The following is a 23,782-nucleotide window of genomic DNA, read 5'->3' on the forward strand; positions in this document are numbered from 1 at the left end:
TTAGTAAGGAGAGACTTTCGGCTTTACTATGTGCAAACGCTGATGGAAGTCACCGCCTTAAATCAGTTGTTGTGGGAAAATCTCGCAAGCCACGTGTCCTCAAGGACATTATGAATAACCTGCCTGTTCACTATTACAACTCAAAGAATGTGTGGTTCACACAAGAAATCACAAACCACTGGTTTCAAAACCACTTTGTACATGAAGTGCGTAGATTCCTGGAGGATGTTTTGAAGATTTCTCCTGATGAAGTCAAAGCTTTGTTGCTCGTCGATAATGCCCCTTCCCACCCCCAAAGTGAGAAGATGTGTAGTAGTGATGGCAAATTTAAGTGTATGGCACTGCCTCCAAACACAACATCCCTGATTCAGCCTATGGATCAGGGAATTATCTTGGCCTCGAAGATATTGTACAAAAAGAAATTTCTTTTTGAGGTGATGGTTGTATTGGAGGAACCACAAAATGAAAAAGAGGACACACGGGGCCAGAGAACACTGCAAAAACTTCGGGCCTACAACATAAAGTCAGCCATTTTCAATTGGGCCTCTGGAGGGAAATAAAAACGTCCACGCTAGTCAATGGATGGAATAAGCTTCTCTTCGACAAAGAGTAGAGCACGACTTTATGGGGTTCGAGGCCACTGATTACCAGGAGACATTGTTGACATGTGGCGAAACTGGCCCCACAGAAGCAGATATCAGCGAGTGGTTAGATGCTGACGAGGCAGAACTTCATTGTCAGATACTGCCTGACGAAGAAATTGTTCGAGAGGTTATGTATCCTAACACAGAACATAGCACAGATGAAGAATAGGAATTAGAACCCCTCTCAAAATCAAAATTATCAAGTGCCAATGATGTGTTAGATACTCTAATTAGCATTATTGATTCAACCACTGACACTGAACTGCAGCCATTCTATCATCATTTCCGGTCAGCACGAGAAATTGTGATTCGAAAGCAGCACCACAAGACCACGCAGCTGAAGATTGACAGTTTCTTCCAGGCAACACCTCTGTCAACTCTGACAGCTCCCACCACAGTGCCACAAAGTGTAGACGAGTTTCCATCATGTTCATACAGTAGGCCTAAGGAAAGTGTAGTGTTCCCGATCCCGAAAAGTGTTACTGATTCAGACAGTGATTAAATTGCTACTCGTATTAAATGAAGGTCCGAAAGTTTGTAGTAGCCTAAAATTCATAGTTTTTATACCGTATATTGGTATGTATAAGACGCGCTGATATTTTGAGCCTTCAAAATTGGAAAAACTTTTAATTTTTTATGCCCGGTGTTGTGTACAAGGTACGAGCGGCGGCAACGCAGCAACAGCTGAGTTGATAGATACGCACAGCGCACCAGCAGACTACTGTGACCTTGCGCGCGACCTTGCCTGGCCGTCTCGTGCTCGCTGCTCACAGTTGACCTTGCTAACGCCCATACGCAGCTACGGACTTGTTTTTCGCTGCAGAATTTTTGCTGTGCTTTACTTAAAAGATGCTGAATAATAAATTAATTGTTACATTGCAACTGTCTTTAAACTGATACCACTTTGTATACTTTTATTTCATAACACTGGTATGTAGTTATCTTTGGGTGTAACCTAAAATTATCCACTCGATAACTCGGACAAATCATAACTCGGACAACTTCTCCCCCCTTTTAGTCCGACTTATCGAGGGTTTACTGTACAATTTTTTTATATCTGCACATTAACATAATGTTGTTATTATGTTAAGGCTTGCTTCATTCTTGAGCCAATTGCAACACAACTTCTAAATAAAAGTAAACATGTGCTGCTAACGTCCTGATACATAAAAGAGATAAACAGCTGGTTCAACTACCTTTCTTATCTAAAATAAATTGAATTATATTAATAGGTAACGCCTTGTAAAATAATTTAAAGAATATGATTTGAAATGGTTACAAAAAGTTAAAATATTTGATAATAATAATACTTACTACTACATGCATTCACATCACTATTGTTTGGCTGGCAAGACGGTACATCATTTTTGGCTATGGGTGTAAGTGTTTTATCGTTAGTGGAGGTACAAATTGGTTCTTCATATTGAGTACCAATGTCTTGAGTTTTCTTACCATTTTTAGTCTGATCTGAACGTCGTTTCACTGGAATCACAAAACAAAATTTATTTGTAATTATTTTGAGCTGATAAACAGTAAATTAATGATCATATCAAAGTTGCATTTCTGACAGAAAAAGGTAAATTTTTTAACAACCGTTCTATCTGGCTGTATGTGCTCCAGCTCTCTGGTGGCTTATTTTTGTCAGGTACTGTTTTGAAAACCATATTCTGGTATATCCTCATATTGGTAATTTACATTCAGAGATAACATTGTAGATAATTAATAATGAATAATATGTTGTTTTAACTGATTAAGGATTGTTTACTTAATACATATCTTTGATATCCTATTTTCGTTTTCAGTGCCAAGAAATGTATACAATGAAACAGCACATTTATTTGTATCCTTTCCTTAAATTCTTGGGGTGCAACAGGGTCTGGCTGACAGCAGCATCAGTATTAGATAAGTGTGTGCAAAACATGCTAATCTGCCAGATTGAGAACCTTTAAACTTTCCAACGGGCAAGTAAAAACTATTTAAATGACAGTTATGCTGCAGTACACTTTGTGGTCACACCGTAATATTTTGGTGTTTTAGGAGTAAAAATGTTAGTAATTATTAGGTAAAGTTGTACTCATATCGAACCCAACCAGAAACTGTGTCTGACTTTGTGACAGGCAGTGCGGACCTCAGCAGCCTCCCGTAGCAACCCAGTTCCAAGAGCCCAGCTTAGGTTGGCAATGCCAGGCGTGCCCCCTTCCTAATGTTTCAGTTCCGTCTGACACATATCGGCGCCTGGCACAAGAGATTTCCCACATGCTAACACCCCCCCTTCCCAATCAACCATTCCAGGAACTTCCACCCAGATCAACAACCTCCTGGTCTCTAGAACAGACCACTGGCCGGCGAATGGACAGTTTACGCCATCTCCGGGCGGCAAAGCGAACTAACTTACCTTCAGTTAGGCATGGAAGCGAGATTTCTGCCGGCCGCTTCCACAACACACTCTAAGTTCCATTCCACCCCGACAGAGCTCGCACCAATGGGCCCCACATGGACCTACCTTTCGCTAGTCCCCCCTCGCGGGACTCTGGGGTTCCAACACTGAGTCAGTTTCGGTTGTCCCCGACGGAGCACTCATCTTTGCACCTCTGAGGCCCCTTTAAGTTAGGCTATTAGCCATCGTATTTTTTTCCTTGGTGGGCGGGCCAAGTACTCAGCGGGCTTATTCAAGCCAATCAGAGGACATTTCTCCCACTCCCTAGGACTCCGGGCCTCTCGCCCCAAATTTAACCACATGTCACCTGGGAGATAGAGAGATTCGTCTTTCTGCAGTCACCGCGATCACATCTGGCACCAGAGCTCATCGCCCGCGACTTTAATATTTTTGGCCGAAACTAAATTAAGAGATAAAATCTCTTAAGTTTGGGAGTTTTCCCTAAATTTTCTTTTCATCTAGTTGGCTAGTCGCTTTAGTTCAGCTGGGTAGCTACTTCTTACGATGGCATGCGACGGTTCACTGCGACCACTCGCATTTTGGCTATATTTGCCTCCCCATTTAATCTTTTGCCCTAACTTTTCTTTTTATTTTGATTATTGACCACTGGACCCCTTTTTTTGGTTTCAGTGGGGTGCAAGAACCAGTTCAAGAGTTTTGCATGTCCCAGTTCAAGAATTGTTGAAGAATTTTCAAAATTTAATCTACAAATTCACGCTGGTCTCTCGGAAATTGAAGAATGCCAGAATCTCCCAGTTATCCTCAGCCAGTGAACAGTTCTCTGTGGAATATTGTGAATATATACTCCAGCACTGATCAGAACAAATAATTCCTTAAATCAATTAGATTTATTAATGTTTAATTTGTTTTGGTGAAAATAGGATAGTTAAATTTTGTTAAATGTATCAGATAGTTTTAATTGATATTTACTAACAGGCCGGGCCCTCCTTATAATTATTTCTGTCAACAGAAATTTTGTAAATTCAATGAATACCCAAAGAAAATATAACAAATCTTAATTAACAATATAACAGGTAGAAAATAAGCAAACAAGATTTTGTTTTTCACTTCGAATACGATCCACCTTCCTAGTTCCTATTGTGAGAAATAATTAAATTTTAAATGTTTTTCTCTTATGTCCTCTGATTATACAGTTGTTACTGTGTAGCCCATGTAAGGCAGCTTCAAGAACTTTGATAAATAAATTTATATACAGTTTTTCTTTAACTACACAAGGGCTGTAACAGTCGTTAATAAGGGCTCATGGAATACAAGCACCCATGGCTTACAGAGGTGCGTTTATAATTTCCTCTAGCAGTTTTGAAGTACATGATGCATACTAACACTTAGTAGCTATGTACACATTATGTTTAGCATCATTTTTCATCTTGAATCACAGCATGAAATGAAATGCTATCATATGAATAGATGACAAAAATAAATAGTCAAAAAATTTGTTTTTGGTGTTTATGGTTTATAGAAGTTAATTATTGCATGGTTCACCCACAAACTGGATAACCCACACCCGTATAATTAGGAGTCTATTGTATTTCATATTTTAAAATGCCTCTTTTTCTCATGAAGTTCAAGTATATGACATACACTTATTTTTCCCCAAATTTCTAATAAATATGATTTTTTTATAATTTAAGGTTAAAATTAGTTTCCTTATAGGTTATTTAACAATGGTTACCATAAACAAATAAGTTTTATTAATAGTGCTATACAGATAAATTACAAAGGATAAAAATAAAAAATTAAAACTTTTTTTAAAATTGATGATAATTCTTTTTCATCAGGTTTTCTGACAAGAGATGGCCAACTAATATCGGGTAATAGGTACCCTCTTGAACTTTGAATGGGCCCTAACCCTGACAGGTACAATGTAAATTATATTTTGTACTTAACTCCACTGGTCATGAGTGGGCCTGACTCCATTAGAGGTAATGGGAATGGTCTCCATGGAGAAGGTGATTGTTCTTTTGAGGTGTCGGAATTGTTGCCAGTTCTAGTATCTGAGACATGACCCAACAGGCCCACAGAATGGGTACTTGGATGTGAATATATAGCCTCTGTGCACCAATGGCAATCCTCTGCCTCCTCGTGGCACCGATGGATGGTTGAAATACCAGCAAAAGAGGACTCTGCATGGCGTAACTCCGCCTCAGGTATCCTCAATTACCTGGCCGAGACCAGAGTTGGAGAATGGGCAATAACTGCGAGCAACAGCAGATGCCCTAGAAACCTTTCTGGGGGGTTCAACCGCCGAGCCCTGGTGATGAGGCCCATAAAGGCCAGTCTTTGTTTAGAGACATTGCCTAATGGAATGGCTTCTGTCTGCCATGGTGGGTTGGGGGCACAACCGGGCCATGCGGCTGTAAATCTGTTTAGCACGCGGATTGGTGGAGACACCCATGGAGGGAGTCGCGCAGTCCCTCGATTTCCTTCTGAGGCTATCCAGTGAATCTAACCTACACCAATTAGCCGTTGGTGTTCAGTTGCAATCGGGCTGAAACGCTGTAAATCTCCAGAGGTCATAGGGAGATTGGTAGAGAGACTGAGGAATGCACTCCCCGAGGTCCTCTCGTGGCTGACTACCACGTAAGACAGCTCCAACGAAATTGGTGGTAGTATGGGATGGTCCCTCTTATTGGTAAAGGATCCCAATTGAGGTTTTCTCTACGGCCCTGGACCACGATTGGTGTCGGCTTCGCACTTGGCAGTGGTGTTCTTATCGCTTAGGACAAGCTTGAAATTAGGGTTCCCTAGCCTCGTGAAAAGCTGACGCAGTGAGTGGCGAAACAGCTGCGGTCACTAGCCTGGTAAGCTAGGAGAGGTTGGATAGGCCTAGACCGAACCACGGGTATTCTGGGTGTTTTGAGGGAACCCAGAATAATGTGGGAGAATGGCATGCGGCGCCAGCAGTGCTGAGTCTAGGGCTAAGGACACAGCCAACTGTCTGGTTAGCCAATTTCTGATTGCGTGTACGGCGTGATCCGTTACCCATGCCCGTGGGGGCCCCGGGGCTTGTAAGGGCGCCGGGTTAACAAAGAAAAACTTCCTGTTTGATTGGTAGACAATACCACAAACATGGTACCTCGAAATATAAAGGGACACAGAAATTCCCGGAGGGCTAAAGCTATGAGGAATCCATGAGATTCTTTCTTTCTTTCCACTGGTTCAGAATCCCATTCTTCACAAAGAGCAATTTGAAGCCGATTGAAGTCACTAGGAGGAGGTTGACGATGCCTAACCCGTCTCCTTGAATTATCCCACAAATCCTCTATCAGATTCATATCGGGAGATTGAACAGGCCAAACCAAAACTGTTATTTTCAACTGCTCTAAATATTGGGTGACAATTCTTACTGTATTGGAGTGTGCATTATTCAATTGTCACTCATGAAGAGCTTATTGAGCGAATCACTCTCCTGGTCATTTCCACACCCTATAGACGGTCTGAATGTTACATACCGAAGCAAGACCTGTCTGCAAACATGTATGTGCCTTTCCAAAGGCAATCAGTTATGATTTGGGGAGGAATAAATTTCCATGCTTGTACTGAAGTGATTTTCATTGATAATGGTGATCTGACTGATCAGAGGTACATTGAGAAAGTTTTCCTAGAGGCTGTCAACCAATTTGCTTCATTGATTGGTGACCAGTTCAGTTTGATGCATAATGCCTGCATATCGCAAGAATTATTACAGAATACTAGGGGCACGTGGAAATTACACTTTTGACTGGCCTGCACAAGCTCCCGATATGAATTCGATAGAACATTTGTGGGATAATGTAAGGAGACTTGTTAGGTATCAACATCCTCCTCCTAGTGACTCCAATAAGCTTCAAATTGCACGTAGTGAAGAATGGGATGCTGTACCAGTGGAGTAAGTTCAAAATGTAATTTCCGCTGTGCTTGCCAGGGTTAGGGCCCTTCAACGTATAAGAGAGGTAATACCCTATATTAGGTGGCCATCACTTGTCATCACACCAGACGAAAAAAAACAATTATCAGTTTTACAAATGTGTTAATTTCTAATTTTAAAATTTTATAATTTATTTATACAGTATTATTAAAACAAACATATTTGTTTTTAGTAGCCTTTGTTAAAATAACTTATAAACAATATAATTTTTACCACAAAAAATTTTTATATAATCTTGAATTACGGGGAAAAATTGCTGCTGAGTATATATGTATGACTTTTTTAGTACTCTTTATGTGTGTGTTTGTCAGCTGTAATGTAATAGTAGTTTGTATCTATGTATAGTGTCAACTAGTTGAGGTCCTCGGACATTTTTGCTGGCAATCCAAATCCACCGTAAATAAAATGAAAAGTCTCAAATTGTGAAATTAATATAAAGTAGCACAAGATCATTAATTAAAGTTTAAAACTATAAAAAATTCATTTAAATTACACATGCAAAACAAAAAACCTATATTTGATTGTATACCAACACAGTCGTTAAAATTTAATAAATTTGAACATGGACCCTGAAATTGATTTTATTTGATTATTGTCTTGAAACAACAGACCATGAAATTGCTCTGGTTATAGCTAAAAATACAATCTTTTTTGTTCTGCACATTAACATTACATTGTTTAACAAAAACTTCAATTTATTATTGGGCCACTTGCAAATTAACTTCTAAATGGTGGTAAACATAGCTGTAAGTCTTCTAATACATAAGTAAGAGAAACTGCTTAATCAATACAATTTCTAATACACAATCAATGAAGATACATTGGCTCGTAACAATATTGCTAAAATTATCTGCAATTATAATAATATGATTTGAAATGCAATGATTATAATATCTAAACTCTTTGTACAATAATATTACTTACCTCTATATGCATTAACATCACTATTGTTTGGCTGGCAAGATGGTACATCATTTTTGGCTCTGGGTGTAATTGTTTTATCGTTAGCGGAAGTACAAATTGGTTCTTCATATTGAGTACCAATGTTTTGAGTTTTCTTACCATTCTTAGTCTTAGCTGAACGTTGTTTCACTTGAATCACAAAACACAATTTATTTATAATTATTTTGAGCTGATAAACAGTAACTTATTGATCACATCAAAGTTGTATTTCTGACAGAAAAAGGCACATTTTCTTCGACAGTTCTATCTTGCTGTATGTGCTTCAGCTCTCGGTAGCCTATTTTTGCCCAGTACGGTTTTGTGATCCGTATTCTGATATATTATCATATTGATAATCTACCTTCAGTAATAAATTTGTACGTATTTAAATGTGAATATTCTTGGCTTCTAATTAATTTAAGATTGTGTACTAATACAAAGCATCTAAGATATCCTTTTTGACGTGACTTCTAATAAATCAATGAACGCCGGCGGCACGCATGAAAAAGTGTCCCGTTACACACATTGTCCCGTTTCGCTGAGTCCCATTACGCTCATTTTATATTGCTCTTTGCTAACATGCATCTCCTAGCATTGCGACCGAGTCCGTAGCGTAATTCTGTTTTCATGCATTCCAATGTAACATTTTCATTGCTCTTTGCTAACCCGTTCCTCCTAGCATTGCTGCAGAGTCCGTGGCGCAAATATATTATTTTTGACTGCATCTTGGTGTTGGGTAAGCCATTTTCCTTCACATCATCCTTAAAACACACCCAGTCGTTTCCTACTTTTCCTATCATCGTCCTATCCTTAACAGAATAACACAGATTGGAAGAAGTTAAATAGCAAACATGTATATAAGTTATAGTTAAAATAATCTCTTCGTTAAAGTAATAAACATATTTGTATTAATGAGTGCAAATAAAAGTAAATTTATCAATTAAATTGTAGATTTCATTTCACTCCTTCTTTGTATCCATACAAAATAGTGATAATTCAATAAAAATGATTCAATTTTATTCATAAAAGTATGCAATAATTTCATCAATGTTTTATTATGACGTCATGTTAAACTATCGTCCGTAAACTGACTTTACAGACAACCAATTTTTTTATATTTAGTGAGAGAAATGAACAATGCATGCTGCAACGTTATTTGTTTGCTTAGTGTGCTTTGTATAGAGAAAAGGGAATGAATATTCGTATGCAAAACAACTGGGGTAAAAATCCTTTTTCAGCCTTTAACAGTAAAGAAACTTTACTAAGGCTTTTATTTTTACGGACTGCTAACATACTTATGTTATGTGATTAATGATTTATATGCTATCTTTAGCTGCTGTCATAGTCACATTCAAACTCAGTTGAAAAACGAATTGTTCTGCAATTTTGAACCGGAGCAGACACCTCAGCCCTCCACTGCTGTGTCAGCTATGCAGTTGCAAGTTTGTTAGTTGCCGCTTCCAGACGTAGTTTCTGTTATTGTTATTTTTATCAAGTTAACTTGATGAAAGTCACTTTTTGGATGAATTTTCCTAACTTTATCTGCCTCGTGTAACAATAATGTTAAATTATAATTGCAGACCAAATGCATAGTCAATTAAAATTAATATGTTTTTTTTGTGGATGCATTTTTTATGATTATTTAGGCTGACTAAGCTATGCTCAGTTGTGTGCAGTTCTCTAGTTGGATTTTCCTATGCTAATCCACACATGTAATATTAATTATGTGCACTATCCACTGTGGAATTTAGTACTACAGACAGCTTTCAATACACTGTGATAAGTTACATTTACACTGGACAGTTTTGTAATGACATATTGTTATGAACGTGAGCAAGGCCGCAACACGTGCAGGTGCAAAGCTGGCTCGCGGCTGCCGCAACATGATATGTGCCGCGCACGCCTGGAAGATTACAAGGATTGCGCTTTCCCCCCTCCTTCCCACCACTCACCGCGCGGCGCCCTGCCTTTGACACGTAACTGACACTTGACAGCTGCGAAGTTACGCGAGCAGCCGACGCGTGTTTCGAGAGTTTTCTGCCATCGGGTCGGTGTGGAATGACGCTACTGGCCCCGGCCGCGCTCGTGAGTTCCAGAAATGGCGGCTGATATATAAAAAGAGGACGTCGGCCTCACGAGTAGAGTTCAGTCAGAGAGGAGTCAGTTCAGAGTTCAGGCAGGAACTTTCCCACGGCGAAGTTTCCGGGGCGATAGTGCCGCGGCTGCGGCAAAGTGGCGAAGTCCTTGGACGAAAGTTCCAAGGCGTTCAGTTCCGGGTGATAGTGTCGCGGACGCGGCGGAGTCCCGAGCGAAGTTCCGAGCGAGGAGTCGAGCGGATCCTCGGCGAAGTGCGTCGGCGGCGGCGGAGTGCGGCGACGGAGTCCCGCGGCGGAGACCCACGAGGGGTGCTGCGGCGAGAGTTGCACCAGAGGTGCGGCCCAGCGAGGTGTGTGGAAGAAGTGACTGGGGAATAGACCTTTCTTTAAGTGTAATTAATTATTTGTTATTTTAGAAGATTATTTGTAAGTGACATAAGTAGTGGCAATAAATAAAACTGTGTGTGTAGTAAAATCTATTAATTGGGCTTTCCTTTACGAAACCCGCGGTAAATCGTAACAATATGTTTTGTCTCTAAGAAAAGGATCGGAAAGTGTTTAGAACTAATACTCTCTCAGAGGAGATATATATTTCTCTGCAATAAGTGTCAGAGACTTACTTTTTAGCAGGTTTTTATAACCTGTTTATACTGGGCACTGGAGAAAGTGTCAGATGCACAAATAAAGCTACGAGATAAAATGGCAGACTGATAAAATGTAAGAAAAATATGTTAAATATATGCGAAATACAAAATGATACGCAAATTAAACTAAAACAACCTTTACACGTGTATTATATTGTTAAAATAGGCCAAATTCCAAATAAAATTAATAAAATTGCTTGTAAAATCATGTTGGTATTTATTTTTGTAAGTACTACATTTACCTAATCATTTATTTTCAGCACACATAGTTTAAAATGAATATTTTATTGGGTAAAATTTATGGACCCTGAAAAATAAAAAGATTTTTGAGGGATAAAAATGTGCCATTTGGAAACATTATTATTACTATTTCCTTAACCCTACTTTTTCCTCACCTTTGAACTGATTTCACAGATTGTTTTTTGTGTTAAATTTTTTTTTGCTTTGTTTGTCATTTTTCTCTGATTATTTATATTGAAATATCATGCTTCTTGCAACTGTTCCTATATTGTGTATCACGAACATACCACAACATTGGCCTCACTTCATATTCATGTACATCACTATTTGGCCATCCTTTACTTGTCATATAACTCACAAAAAATGCTCACGAACTGTCTGACACTTATCACAAAAGTAGAAAGCCTTTGATCTGAAGCTATAAATATCTGAGGTACAAGTATTGCCTTCATGATGTGTTTACACTTTACACCAAATTGCAGGCAATAGTATCTGATATACTCTGGGATAAATGTCAGACACTGTATATGAAGAACCATTTACACTGGAGAGTAAAAAGGTCTCGACACTTATCGTAGGAGTTCAAGTTTTCTCTCGGACTCTAGTTCTCAGGTAGGTCAGCGTTTACACTTGATACAAAAAAGTAGTGCAATAGGTATATATCACAATACTCACATATGTATGTAGCATTTAATGTCAGGCATATTTACACCAGCAATAATAAAGTGTCAGATAGATATTGCGTGATTTAAGTGTCCAGTGTAAACTTGCCTTTAGGTCACTTACCAAGTGTCCTTGCAGAGCATTTCACACAATTTTGTGCAGTACCGTTTAATGGTGCCCTGCAGTCTGTATCAGACATAACCACATAAAAGACCACCCAGCTATTGTGTAGTGTCCTGTTGTCTTAATAAATTGTTTTTAACTGAGTGTGTTTATACCATTAGTTTGCATTTTGTTCTGCCATTGAACAGTCAGCTTTTACAGATATTTTGAGTACATTCTTTGTCTCTTCATGCTATGTGGTGGTGTTATGACCCATCATCTTTCTCCTGCTCTGCCGTGAGTGCGTAGTCTGCTCCACATCTATCACGTAAACTGGTCCATGGCAACATTTTCCTTCTTTCTCAAGCTTGAACATTCCACCAGTATACTTCCACACATCACTCTCCACTCGCCACTCTGTTTTCCATCAGGTGACAACCATAGCGTGTTTATTTAAGGGTATATAATGTGTATTTGAAATTCATATACAGTAAACTCTCGATTATCCGTGTTAATTGGGACCTTCCGATGCCCAGATGATAGAATGCCCATAAATAAAAAACGGATAATCCGTTTCACCACTTAAAAATGGTGTATTTACTGGCAAAAGAGTGTCTCTTCAGTAGAATTCTATGCGTACAAACAAAGGCTTTGTATACCGTGTCCCAGCTTATTGGACCGTAAACAATACTGGCACTGTGTTTCCGCCATCCTTCTCCTGTCCCCTTTATTGCTACGAGAGGGAGAGCGGCAACAGTCCCAACTCAGCATCTTCCTCCACCCTTTTAACGACCTATTATCCGGGATCACTACAAAATAAGTGTCTGAACCACAGCACAATATTATACACCTTTTTTCCCCCTTCCAGCTATTGCATTGCATTTTATTTTTCTACCTCGCGCGGCAAGATATTGTTTCTTGTTAATTCCGCCTATTAAAATTAGGATGCACTTGACAGTCATAACTACGAGTATGGGATACTACGATACCTTCGAAGTTACGAGAGTTTTGAAATACACCGTCAGTTTGACTACGTAAATAGTAATCCTAAAATAATCTGGTTATTACGAGTGCTTCCTTGTTGGCTCTTTCGTAAGAAAGAGTGATTTAAATGGCATCTTCAAACAAGAAACAATACCGTTAATTGGAAGGGAAAAAAGGTTCACGCAGTAAACAAAGGCCGCAAAGCGAGAGAGGGCCGTGGCTATGCTGGCGCCGGGGCTGTCGAGAATGAATGAAGGCTGTTGTTGGGAGGTGGTGTGGGGGGAGGAAGGGGTGTCTGATGGCGAACAACATGCTCCCTTTATCTCTCTGTCTCTCGCTCGGCGGTTTCAAGAAGCCCTCCCCCTCTCATTGTGTTACTGGCTGCTTCGGCCGGTAGAGGGGAAATTCCTAAACCACCCCCCTCTCCGCCCCCCCTCCAAGTGTGTACGTGTGTACGAGAGCCCTGTTCCTTTTGTGCGTGTGTGAGACCTCGTTACGTATGCGTGCGTGACAAAAAAAACACAAGCACTCTTCTTGTGTAGCCTTACAGGTAAAGGGACTTTTTTTTTAGCGTGGTGGGGCGCTGTGAAAAAAACGCTTGAAAAGAAAATGAAAAGGGGGGGAGGAGGGGTGGAGCCGGAAGCGGCAGTCAAGGCATTCCTTTTTGGTTTAGAGTGTGACAAATTGACGAGTGAAGGTGGCGGGGGAACGAGGGTCTGAAGGGTCAGGTAAATAGCTTTCTGACACAGCAGTAAAAAAAAAAAAAAAAGCGCAGCGCAGTCGCGGCGTAGCTACACCGTCATTTTTTTTACAACTTAATAAAAAAAATCAAGCACGGATAACCCGAAAACCGGATAATCCAGGCCCGGATAATCAAGAGTTTACTGTATTTGTAAATTTTTCTTAAAATATTTGGACCGCAATATCATTGGAGAATATAATACACAACAAACTAGACTAGGGATATTAGAAAAGGAATTGCAGTGGCCTATAAGTTAGGAAATATCTGATTATTAGCCTGGAGTGATTTAGAGAAACCTCAGAAAACCAAAATGAGTATGACAAGACTGGTATTCCAAACCAGGCCCTTTGTTATGATTATTCAATGATATTCCATTGTGCCATCTCGCTCCATGACGTTCACATTGCCTTTTGTTAATATGCTGAAAAACAAGGGGCATTTTACTTACACACTGTATCTTCCCAAACAACTCTTTGGCTCTTACTATTCTTGGTAGTCCTTCTCGAAGACATGGTGTGTTGATATTGTTTAGGAAATTCAGGAGATGAACTGCTTCAGTATGCACCAATACAATACAAGCTGCAATCATAAAAATGTTATTCAGTCACACATGCTTTAAAAACGAATCACCCACCTTCACATCATTAACTGTTGTCCTTGGGCTTAGAATATAACATTATTCTTGTTATTAATCAGTAAAATAGTGATATAAAAGGAACACAATACTTCAATTGATATTTAAATGTTCTTGATCAGCCTTGTGACTGAAAAAGTCACATTTCTCTAATTATTAGTATGCTTTGTTAAAAGTTAAGATTTTTTTCTGGACAACCTAAATTCTACAAAAGTCGTCTTAAAGAATTTAATTATTTTGATACTTATGTTGAAGTAGGAACAGTAAAATATTTGTGGGTTCATTGACCTCTGGGAAGGAATCCAGAGTCCTATGCATTCTTGGGCAACTATTGACTGTTCATTGACTGCTGACCTGCAAAATATCTTAACTGCATTGCCTGTGATTCAGGACTTCAGTTGAGGGTTTCTTATAAGCACTGAGACCTCCACATAAACAAATTGCCAATAGCAGGAGTAGAGATATTAGTTTTCCTGAAAAGTATTATTGGGGAAATTTTCCAATAATTTTGTGGAAAATTTTCCAATGAGTCTAGTCCTTCGCCAGCACCGACCGAGAGCAGACGCATCTGCACCCCGGGGACCTCACCGCTTGTCTTCACTGTTAACCCTTTAAGGCACACAGAAATATATTAAAAATAAAATAGAATCTAGTGTATAACATTTAGCAGACGTGGTGGAAGGAAAAATTAAAGCAGCCAATGTTGCTTGTTCTTGTTAGGATCGCCAGATAGCAGCACAAGGCTTACTCATGCGAGGTATTTCAGCAATACCACTGAAACATTGTGAATAGTAACATTTTTTCAAAGTAGTTTCATAGAAATACCACTAAAAAACAATGGGTTAAGTAGCTCTGCTCAACTTTTAACAATCTTAAATCCTTTTTCGTACGTTAGTCCTCGGGGCTTCTCTCGGTTGGGAAGCGACTGCTTAATTAATTGCATAGTGACCACCATGGGTCTTTTACCGCGACTTAATATGTAAGCATAGTGTGACCACGTGGTCGGGTCTCACCTAATTTAAACCGATTCGTGCTGCGGGTGTTTTATAGCATAATCGAAGGTGTAGGGGAGACAGTAATTTAATAAACAAGAGTGTATGATTTTTTCTGGATTTGTTTATTGTAACCACGTGTTAACATCCTGAGTGTGACGGCTTGTGGGACGCCTTAAGGGCCCACTGCGTAGATGCAAAGCATGCCCGATGCTGAGAGCGGACTAGGAGCAGTACTAGAAGTAGCTTTAGGAGGAATTTAAATCACGTTTCACATGGGCGACGTCACGGCCCTGATAAGAGCCTCTCCTGGGTCCGTGCCTCTTGCACGGTGGCACCCTTAAAATAATCTGAGGACATTCACTAACACGAACCCCCGCTTAATATAAAGGCAGATAGGCCCCAGGCCTAGTCAGTAGGCATAATGCAGTTTCCTCTTCATGATATAAAAAAAACACAAAGTAACAAAGTTCTGAAAAAAAAAATAAGTTAAGCGTACGGATTTAACATAACATGTTAACAAAATAATTCAAATAGTACTTGGAACAGTGTGAAATACCTTTAAATTAACATATTTTCAGTTGTCATTGAAATTAATCTTTAAGGTGCATTTATGTTTCCCAAATTCAATACACTATAAATTCCATATATTAGTTTATGATGGGGACATGCCTTTAGAACCATAATTCCAGAGAAACTATAAAAATGCCAATACATGCACATTCAATTTAAAACATTTTCTTTTATTTTCACAACTGTTTAGTTATACTTCTGTCATTTCTGGGTTTTATATTCCAACAGTAGTTTCTGGATTTGTGCTGTGTATGTGCTAATTCAATTTTGGATTATTTTTTTTATTTTTTTCTATTTTCCATTAAAAAATTTTTTAGTAGGGGAGCGGGGGGTAATGAGGATCAGTGGGGAATGGCGATCACCCTCTTTTCTCTGTTCCTACGCATGATGGGCGCATCCCGACGTGTGCTGCCATCTCTATTGACGCAATGGAACTACGTGCTCTTCCTACATAAGAGTCGTGTTGTTCTCCAGTGTGTAAAGTAAAGTGGAAGTTTTTTTGCCGTTTTCTTGTAATTTTCTGCACTTATTGCTTTAAATGTAAGTAATAACAATAGACATATCATCACTAAATAGTATTATTTACGCATTGCCAGTTATATTGACTTTATTTTAATGCCAAAGTGATTTTAAAAAAGTTAATATTAACGTTTCTGTAGCGACCAATAAGATGGTGGGCATGTTGGGGCAATGGAGATCAGTGTGATCGCCATTCCCCGCTTATGATCGCCATTCCCTGCAAGTTGTCATGATAGTTTAATTTAGTTTATTGCCTCAATTAGATCTATTTTTAGTACATTTTTGGACAAAGATGTTGGTCAAGTCATGGTTACAAAATACAAAATATTGAATAAATAATAAGAAATAAATTATTCTGAAACACTGTCAAACAATGTCTTTTCTTCTGTTGGTTATCATGATTGTAAAAAAATGGCCAGCATTTACATTTTTTGTATCATTATCCTAAAACAATTGGTCTGACGCTTCCTATTGTTTTGAGTGCACTTAATAAATCGCGGCCGGTCGAGGCAGTGTGTGCGAAATAACAACGCTAGTGTAGTAAGCCCCTAACAAATGAATATTGAAAACTTTATTGCTTTGTATCGTTATTTGATTATATCAATATCAATATAATATTAACATTTGAGAAGAGCGGCGTTCGAGTTTGCAGAGAAGAAAGGACTTCCTCACAATTTCAATAAAGCTAGCAGAATGGCAGGGCGTGACTGGCTTGGATTCCTGCGAAGAAACTCATGGCTTTCCGTTCGAAAGCCTGAAGCAACAAGCATGGGGCGAATAAAGGGTTTCAACAGAGAAGAAGTGTGAAAGTTTTTTAATAACAATGTAGATGTAATGTCCAAGCATAAGTTTTCCCCTTCTCAAGTATTTAACATTGATGAAACAGGGATGGGGACTGTTCAAGAACTTGGCAATGTAATTGTGCCAAAGGGACAAAAAAGAATTGGTTCAGTTACGAGCTTGGAAAGGGGGAAAATTATTACTGTCATATGTTCAGTGAATGCTGCTGGTAGTTTTCTTCCACCGTTGTTTGTGTTTCCACGAAAAATAATGAGCCCTACTGTGGAAAAAGATGGACCTCCTGGAGCAATGTAAACATGCTCAAATAATGGTTGGTCAAATTAAACCATATTTAAAGAACTGGCTTCGACACTTCCACGACCATGTGAAATCATCTCCAGAGCAACCTGTTCTGTTGATCCTTGACAACCATTACAGTCATGTGACATTTGAAGCATATGACTTTTCGAAACTCCATGGAATTGTCATGGTTTCAATTCCACCCCGTTCCTCGCACCGCTTACAACCATTAGATGTCACATTTTTTGGGACACTGAAGAAGGCGTACCATAGGGAATGTGATATTTTTATGAAGTTGAATGCACAGAGGATAATTAGGACTGATGACTTTGCAGCTCTGTTTAATCGTGCCTATTCACATGTAGCCACAATTGCAAAAGGTGTATCAGGATTTAGAGCCACGGGGATTACCTATACCTCTGGATGTTAATATATTTACAAATGAAGACTTCAATTTTGAAATAGAATGTGGAAACCAAACTACAGTGCCCCAGGCTTCCTCTTCACCACAGGAGTCCACGCCATCAGATGAAATACCTACAACAGAGCCAATTGCCGCACCCACTTCTACACGGAACAGTCCTATAGTTTCTTTCGAAAGTGTTTCGCCTCTACCTGCAAAAGCACAATCAGTGAACACTGTTTTGAAAGGTAGAAGAAAACAACATTCAGAGATATTGACTGCATACCACAAAAGAAGAATTTGGAAATGAAGGCGCAAAAGAAAATCGAAAAAAAAAAAAAAAAAAAAAAAACCTAACAAATCTGCACAACGAAAGAAAACAAAAGTGGACACTACATCAAGAAAAACTCCAGCAAGAATATCCAGAAGGAACTTAAAAATGGAGTTTGCTTCAAGTTATACATCTTCAGAGTGCGACAATGTTTTTAACAGAGATCTTTATGACGACACTACAAATGATGACATTTCTGAGTGCGATGAGGGAAAATTCTTAGTGTTTGGTGAATTTGGTATGGAAAATGAAATGTGGTATAGGTGCACAGTTTGTGGGCTTTGGGCTCATTCTCTCTGTACTGATGGGAAAGTCCTGAAGGCTACACTTGTGACTTTTATGTACGTAAAAATGCAAAATGGTTCTAAAGAATCAGTTAACGATGTATAGGTACTTCTTACCTACTTCTTTTTTTAATGCATACCTAGTCTAATTTGGATGTAGACTAATTAGCTGCATTTTTTTATTAGGGCCAATTGTACCATGTAAATGTATTATTAATATCCGTTAATGTAGTCATAGTTATCCAAATGGCTGTAAATCGCTTATTTCATTCCAGTTTTAAAACAAGTTAACATTTGATGTTTTGATCACGATTGCCCCATATCATGATCGCTATTACCCCAAACTGTGGGTAATGGCGATCAATGTAGTACATGTACTTAATATTTTTTAAATGTTAATGTTTTGTTAAAAATCAGTGGGTGACCATAAAATAATATAGTCTAATGTGTGCCAAAAGTGTATGATTTTTTTCACTTCGTTAAAAATGTTTTTTTATGTTGAAAAACTCCTTTCTGTGATTGCCATTCCCCCCTGCTCCCCATGTAAGAAGCAGGGGGGAATTTGTTCCATTTACATGCAAAAAAGAATCTGAGAAAAAAATGCATAATGGCAAATACATACACAATTTTGATTTATGGAAATCACATAAGCAAACTTGTTTACATGAAAGTCTAGCTGGGGTAGCTAGGTGTTGCCCTGTAAATCAAAAATATCACGTGCATGGACAATGCAGGCCTACATAAATAAGTAAGAGGTATGTAGAATGATTAGCCTTAGTGCAAAATTTTTAAAACAAGCTGACCCTAACTTACATTTTTAATTAATAAATAGAAACAATAATTGGATAAGTTTTCAATATGCACATGTACAGTATAAAAGTACTTGGCCTATAACTATGTAATAAACCTATAATAGGACTCTATGCTTGATATAATATGAGATTTAAAATCTACAGTACTTATAAATTCAAAGTCTTATGTTTTAATTGTAAAAAAATTGGTGAAAAATGTATTACTGTACAACCTAAACTAATGTTAAATATTCATGGAAAGAGCTATGATTTAGGCTTGGTGACTTGGTGGCAGGCTGCCTGTTTACTGTAGTTCAATCTAGATAGCACAAACTTGCTAAGTAGTTTTATGTTTTTGGTTATCAAATTTAAGAATTTGTATTGAACAAATTGTATGTTTCTTATTTTATTCCTTTTATGAGAACAAGAGCAAATTTGCAAAGACTGAAAATATTAACGAAAATATCTAAAAGCAGACATTTCCAACATAGTAAACAACAGCCTAAACATAAAAAATATTACTCATATATTAGATCTACTATAGTAACAAACTTATTACTAGCATAGGATTTTATCATTTTAAACACAACACTGATGCTTAAATCATACAAATATATGTCATAATATACATTGAAATACCTTCCATTAGCTACTTTCAGAACTTGTTTTTACAAGTAGGCTATATAACCATAAAACTATTTTAGTTTAATATTCACACACAACTTTTACTGCTTATAAGGGTGAGAAATCTCTCCCATGGCTTACGCTCAAGCAACAGTAGTCCAGCCGGACAGAAATTATTTGACATGTCAAAGAAAATATTTTGTGCAAGTGATGACGAAAAACTTGCTGAGTATGCAAGTAATCATCGTATCCTTTACGATTGTAGATACAAATACTTCCGCAATATGAACATATAAAATAGTGGGAGTGTGCACATGTATTTATTACAATATTTTGTTTTAGAGGTTGGCCTATACATACTGCATTGTATTTTGTCCATATGATGTATTATATGGTGCAATTTGAGTTTTGTTTTTAATTATTACTATTATTTTAAAAAAATTTATAATGGGCTATATTACAATAATAAAAATTTGTATTAAAAAATTTTAGTCTTGAACCACATATTTATATTTCCTGAACAGTAAACTGAAATCAAAATAAAACTGCAAAAGGTTTGGCCTAAATTATCTTCTGAACATCTCTTCATTGTTCATAAAATGTTTTGTTATCATTGCTTACAAAATAACTCTTTTTCCCCAACACTGAAAAAGTTTAATTGAGTCAATCTAAGAAGTGCTCATCATGTCCTCCTCTACCTCCTCAAACATAAAAACTGTAAGGATAGCTAGAACCATTTTTCAAAAACATACAGTCAGTGTAAAAAGTATTCGTACACTGAGTTTATTTTACAAAAAATAGTGTATTTCTATCAAAGAAATAAATATTATCAATTTTTCTTCTATTGATAAGGTTGAACAAAAAAACTAATAAATATATATATATATTTTTTTTTTTAGTTTTTGGAGCAAAGAAATATTGAAATATAGTGATTTCAGGAAGTACAAAAAGTATTTGTACATTATGAGACCAAGAACAACATTCGATGTTAGGTCGGGAACACTGTTCGTACATTTGTTTAAATCTTTCAGTTTGTCCATCCCTCCATGTCTATTGACAAAAATTCCATATTTTATTCAATTGTAACTTTTTACTTGTCGAAAATGGATCATAAAGGAAAAGAACCTACCGAGGAAGAAAGAAAAATTATTATTAGGCTCCATAATCAATGCAAAAGTGTCGCGCAAATTTCGACGATCTTCAGTCAAGCCCATTCAACAATTCAATCCATAATCGATCGATTTGGCACGCAGAAAACTAAAAAAGTGCACAGAAGTGGTCAACCACATGCTCTTTTATGTACCGATGAGAGATTTATTGTGCGTCTTATCAAAAAAAAACCTAAAATATCTGCTTTGACGATTGCTGCTACCATGCAAGATCGAAATACAAAAGTTTCAATCAGTACAGTTCGAAATATTTTGCGGAAAAATGGATGTCACTGTCGAGTCATGAGAAAGAAGTTTTTTGTCAACAAAAATAATTGTGAAAAAGACTTGAATTAGCCAAATAATACAGAAATAAAGATAGTGATTTCATCTCCGATGAAAGTAAATTTAATATGTTCGGTTCGAATGGGAGGCGTACAGTATGGCGGAAAAAAAACCTCCGAACTGCATCCAAGTCAATTGATACTGACTGTCGAACATGGTGTTGGTTCGGTAATGGTGTGAGGGTGCATGAGTGCTGCAGGAGTCGGAAAGTTACATGTTATTGAAGTAAAAATGAACCATAAGATGTACATTGTCATTTTAAAAAATAATTTAGCAGTGAGGCCAAAAAAACTTGGGACTTGAAAGTAATTTTACATTTCAACAGGACAACGATCCGAAGCACACGGCTTATAATACCAAAAATTGGATATTATATAATGTACCCGGCTGTTATGTATCTATGTGTTTAGTGCATGTATCTATGCACTTCCGGAATTAAAGCAGTTGGCAATATGGCCTCCCAAGAGACTTGTCGTTACTGTTTTCCAGTTCATAATCCACTATAATCCAGATCATAACATGGCGCTGCGGACTGTTTCTGGTATGTGTACGATGCGGAATATCTCCGTCGCATTCTGGTAACTGGACTGTAATAGATATTGACGAATAGTTTGGTTTTGTGATGTGTTAAGTGTTACCCTAAAACGCACGCGTAATGGAGGGACTGAAACCACCGGGACCTTTCACCTTTGATGGAGATCTGGCTAACAATTGGAAGCGCTGGAAGCAAAAATTTTTAATATATATGAAAGCCACAGGTGGTGACGGTAAAGACGACGGTATTAAAATAGCTACATTGCTGCACGTGCTTGGTGAAGAAGGGCAGGATTTATTCTTCACCATGGATATATCTGAAGAAAACAGTAAAAAATATGATTCTGTTCTGGCATGCTTAGAATCATATTTTCTGCCTAAGACTAATCAAAGTGTCGAAAGACATAAATTCAACAATCGAGTACAAGAAGAAGGGGAGACTATCGACGCCTTTGTCACAGCACTAAGACGTCTAAGCACCAATTGTGGTTATGATGGACTAAGAGATGACCTCATCAAAGACAGAATAGTGTGTGGAGTTCGAGATTCCCGTCTCAAAGATCGCTTGTTACGGGAGCCGATACTAACGCTGGCAAAGGCAACACAAATTTGCAAAGCTGCTGAACAGACACAAGAATTAATGGAGACAATCGATAGAAAGGAGGTAGTACATACAGTGTATCGTAGCAATCAAAAAAGTATGAAGTCGTCAGAAAGAAGTACAGAAGATGAAGACATCTGTGAGAAGAGAACTTCAAATTACAGGACAAGAGGAAAACCCATGGGACGAGCAGCATACCCTTCTCACTCTAATAACAGCTTTAAGGGTCCACGAGATGGAAGGGCCACGCATCAGCATTACAACAAGCCATCAACAAGTAAGCTACATCCGGAACATGGCACACACAATGAAGGCTTTTCAAGGTATGGTCAATCTTTTGATAAGATGTGTCACAAATGTGGACATAAACATTCTTACCAACAGTGCCCTGCGATCAATGCTGCATGTTATAATTGCAATAAAAGGGGTCATTATTCGAGAATGTGTAGATTGAAATCTGTCAATGAAGTGTTAAATAAGGAAAGTAATGTAGGTAGTGAAAAGCCTGTTGAATTGTTGTTAGGTTGTGTTACATCTAAAATGCTTATGCCTGTTGATGGTATAGCAACAAACCTAACGGATGAATGGTTTTATAGTTTATATATAACTGACTCTGATGTAAATATTAATTTCAAAGTTGATACAGGGGCACAAGTTAATGTACTTCCTGAAAGTGTTTTCTTAAAATTGAAGTTAACTAATACTGCATTGTTAAAGTCCCAGGTGGCACTCAGAACCTATTCGGGGTCAGAAATACAACTCTTAGGAAAGTGTTTTCTTGACTGTAGGACTAACTTAGGGACCTCGCACAAATTAGAATTTCAGGTGACAAAAGTTGATCACTCTACACCTATAATAGGGTTACCTGGCATTCAGCAACTTGGAATACTTAAGAGAGTAGACACGGTGGATGCGAGACAGGAACCGCAAATGCACAAAATGTTGTCTCAATATAAGGCTGTTTTTGAAGGCTTAGGCAACATTAGGGTGGAACCACATCAGTTTGTGCTAAAACCAGATAGTGCACCACCGACAGTTTCTTTTCAAAGAATACCCTTTTCTCTACATGACCAGCTGCAAGAAGAGCTGGATCGAATGATAAAACTAGGGGTAATAATCAAGGTGGATGAACCAACTGAATGGTTGAACCCTATTGTTGTCGTAAAGAAGCCTTCTGGGGAATTGAGAGTTTGTTTAGACCCTCAACCATTAAACAATGCAATCTTAAGAGAACACTGTAGATTACCAACACTAGAGGAGGTCACTCTCAAAATGCAAGGATCACAGTACTTTAGCACTTTAGACGCCAATAAAGGTTTTTGGCAGATACAGCTTACTGAGGAAAGCTCAAAGCTGACTACCTTTCACTCACCATCACAGGGACGGCTTAGGTTCACACGCCTACCCTATGGACTGTCTTGTGCGTCAGAAATTTTCTTCAAAGTTTTTAGCACATTGTTTCAGGACATTGATGGGGTACAAGTTTATATTGATGACATCA

General features: G+C 38.1%; 1 protein-coding gene across 1 annotated transcript in view; it reads right to left on the minus strand.

Moving 5' to 3' along the window:
- The window catches only part of LOC134528862 (sarcoplasmic reticulum histidine-rich calcium-binding protein-like), a 46,282-nt gene that overhangs the window by 11,917 nt on the left and 10,583 nt on the right, over positions 1-23,782 (minus strand). Inside the window, exons 3-4 of the mRNA XM_063362529.1 lie at positions 13,871-14,001; positions 1,959-2,126 (exon numbers count right to left, since the gene is read on the minus strand). Of these exons, the coding sequence (XP_063218599.1) occupies positions 1,959-2,126; positions 13,871-13,934 (232 nt within the window). The 5' untranslated portion in view covers positions 13,935-14,001. The remainder of the gene's footprint in view (positions 1-1,958; positions 2,127-13,870; positions 14,002-23,782) is intronic.

Source organism: Bacillus rossius, chromosome 2 (genome assembly GCF_032445375.1).
Source record: "Bacillus rossius redtenbacheri isolate Brsri chromosome 2, Brsri_v3, whole genome shotgun sequence".
NCBI lineage: Eukaryota > Metazoa > Arthropoda > Insecta > Phasmatodea > Bacillidae > Bacillus > Bacillus rossius.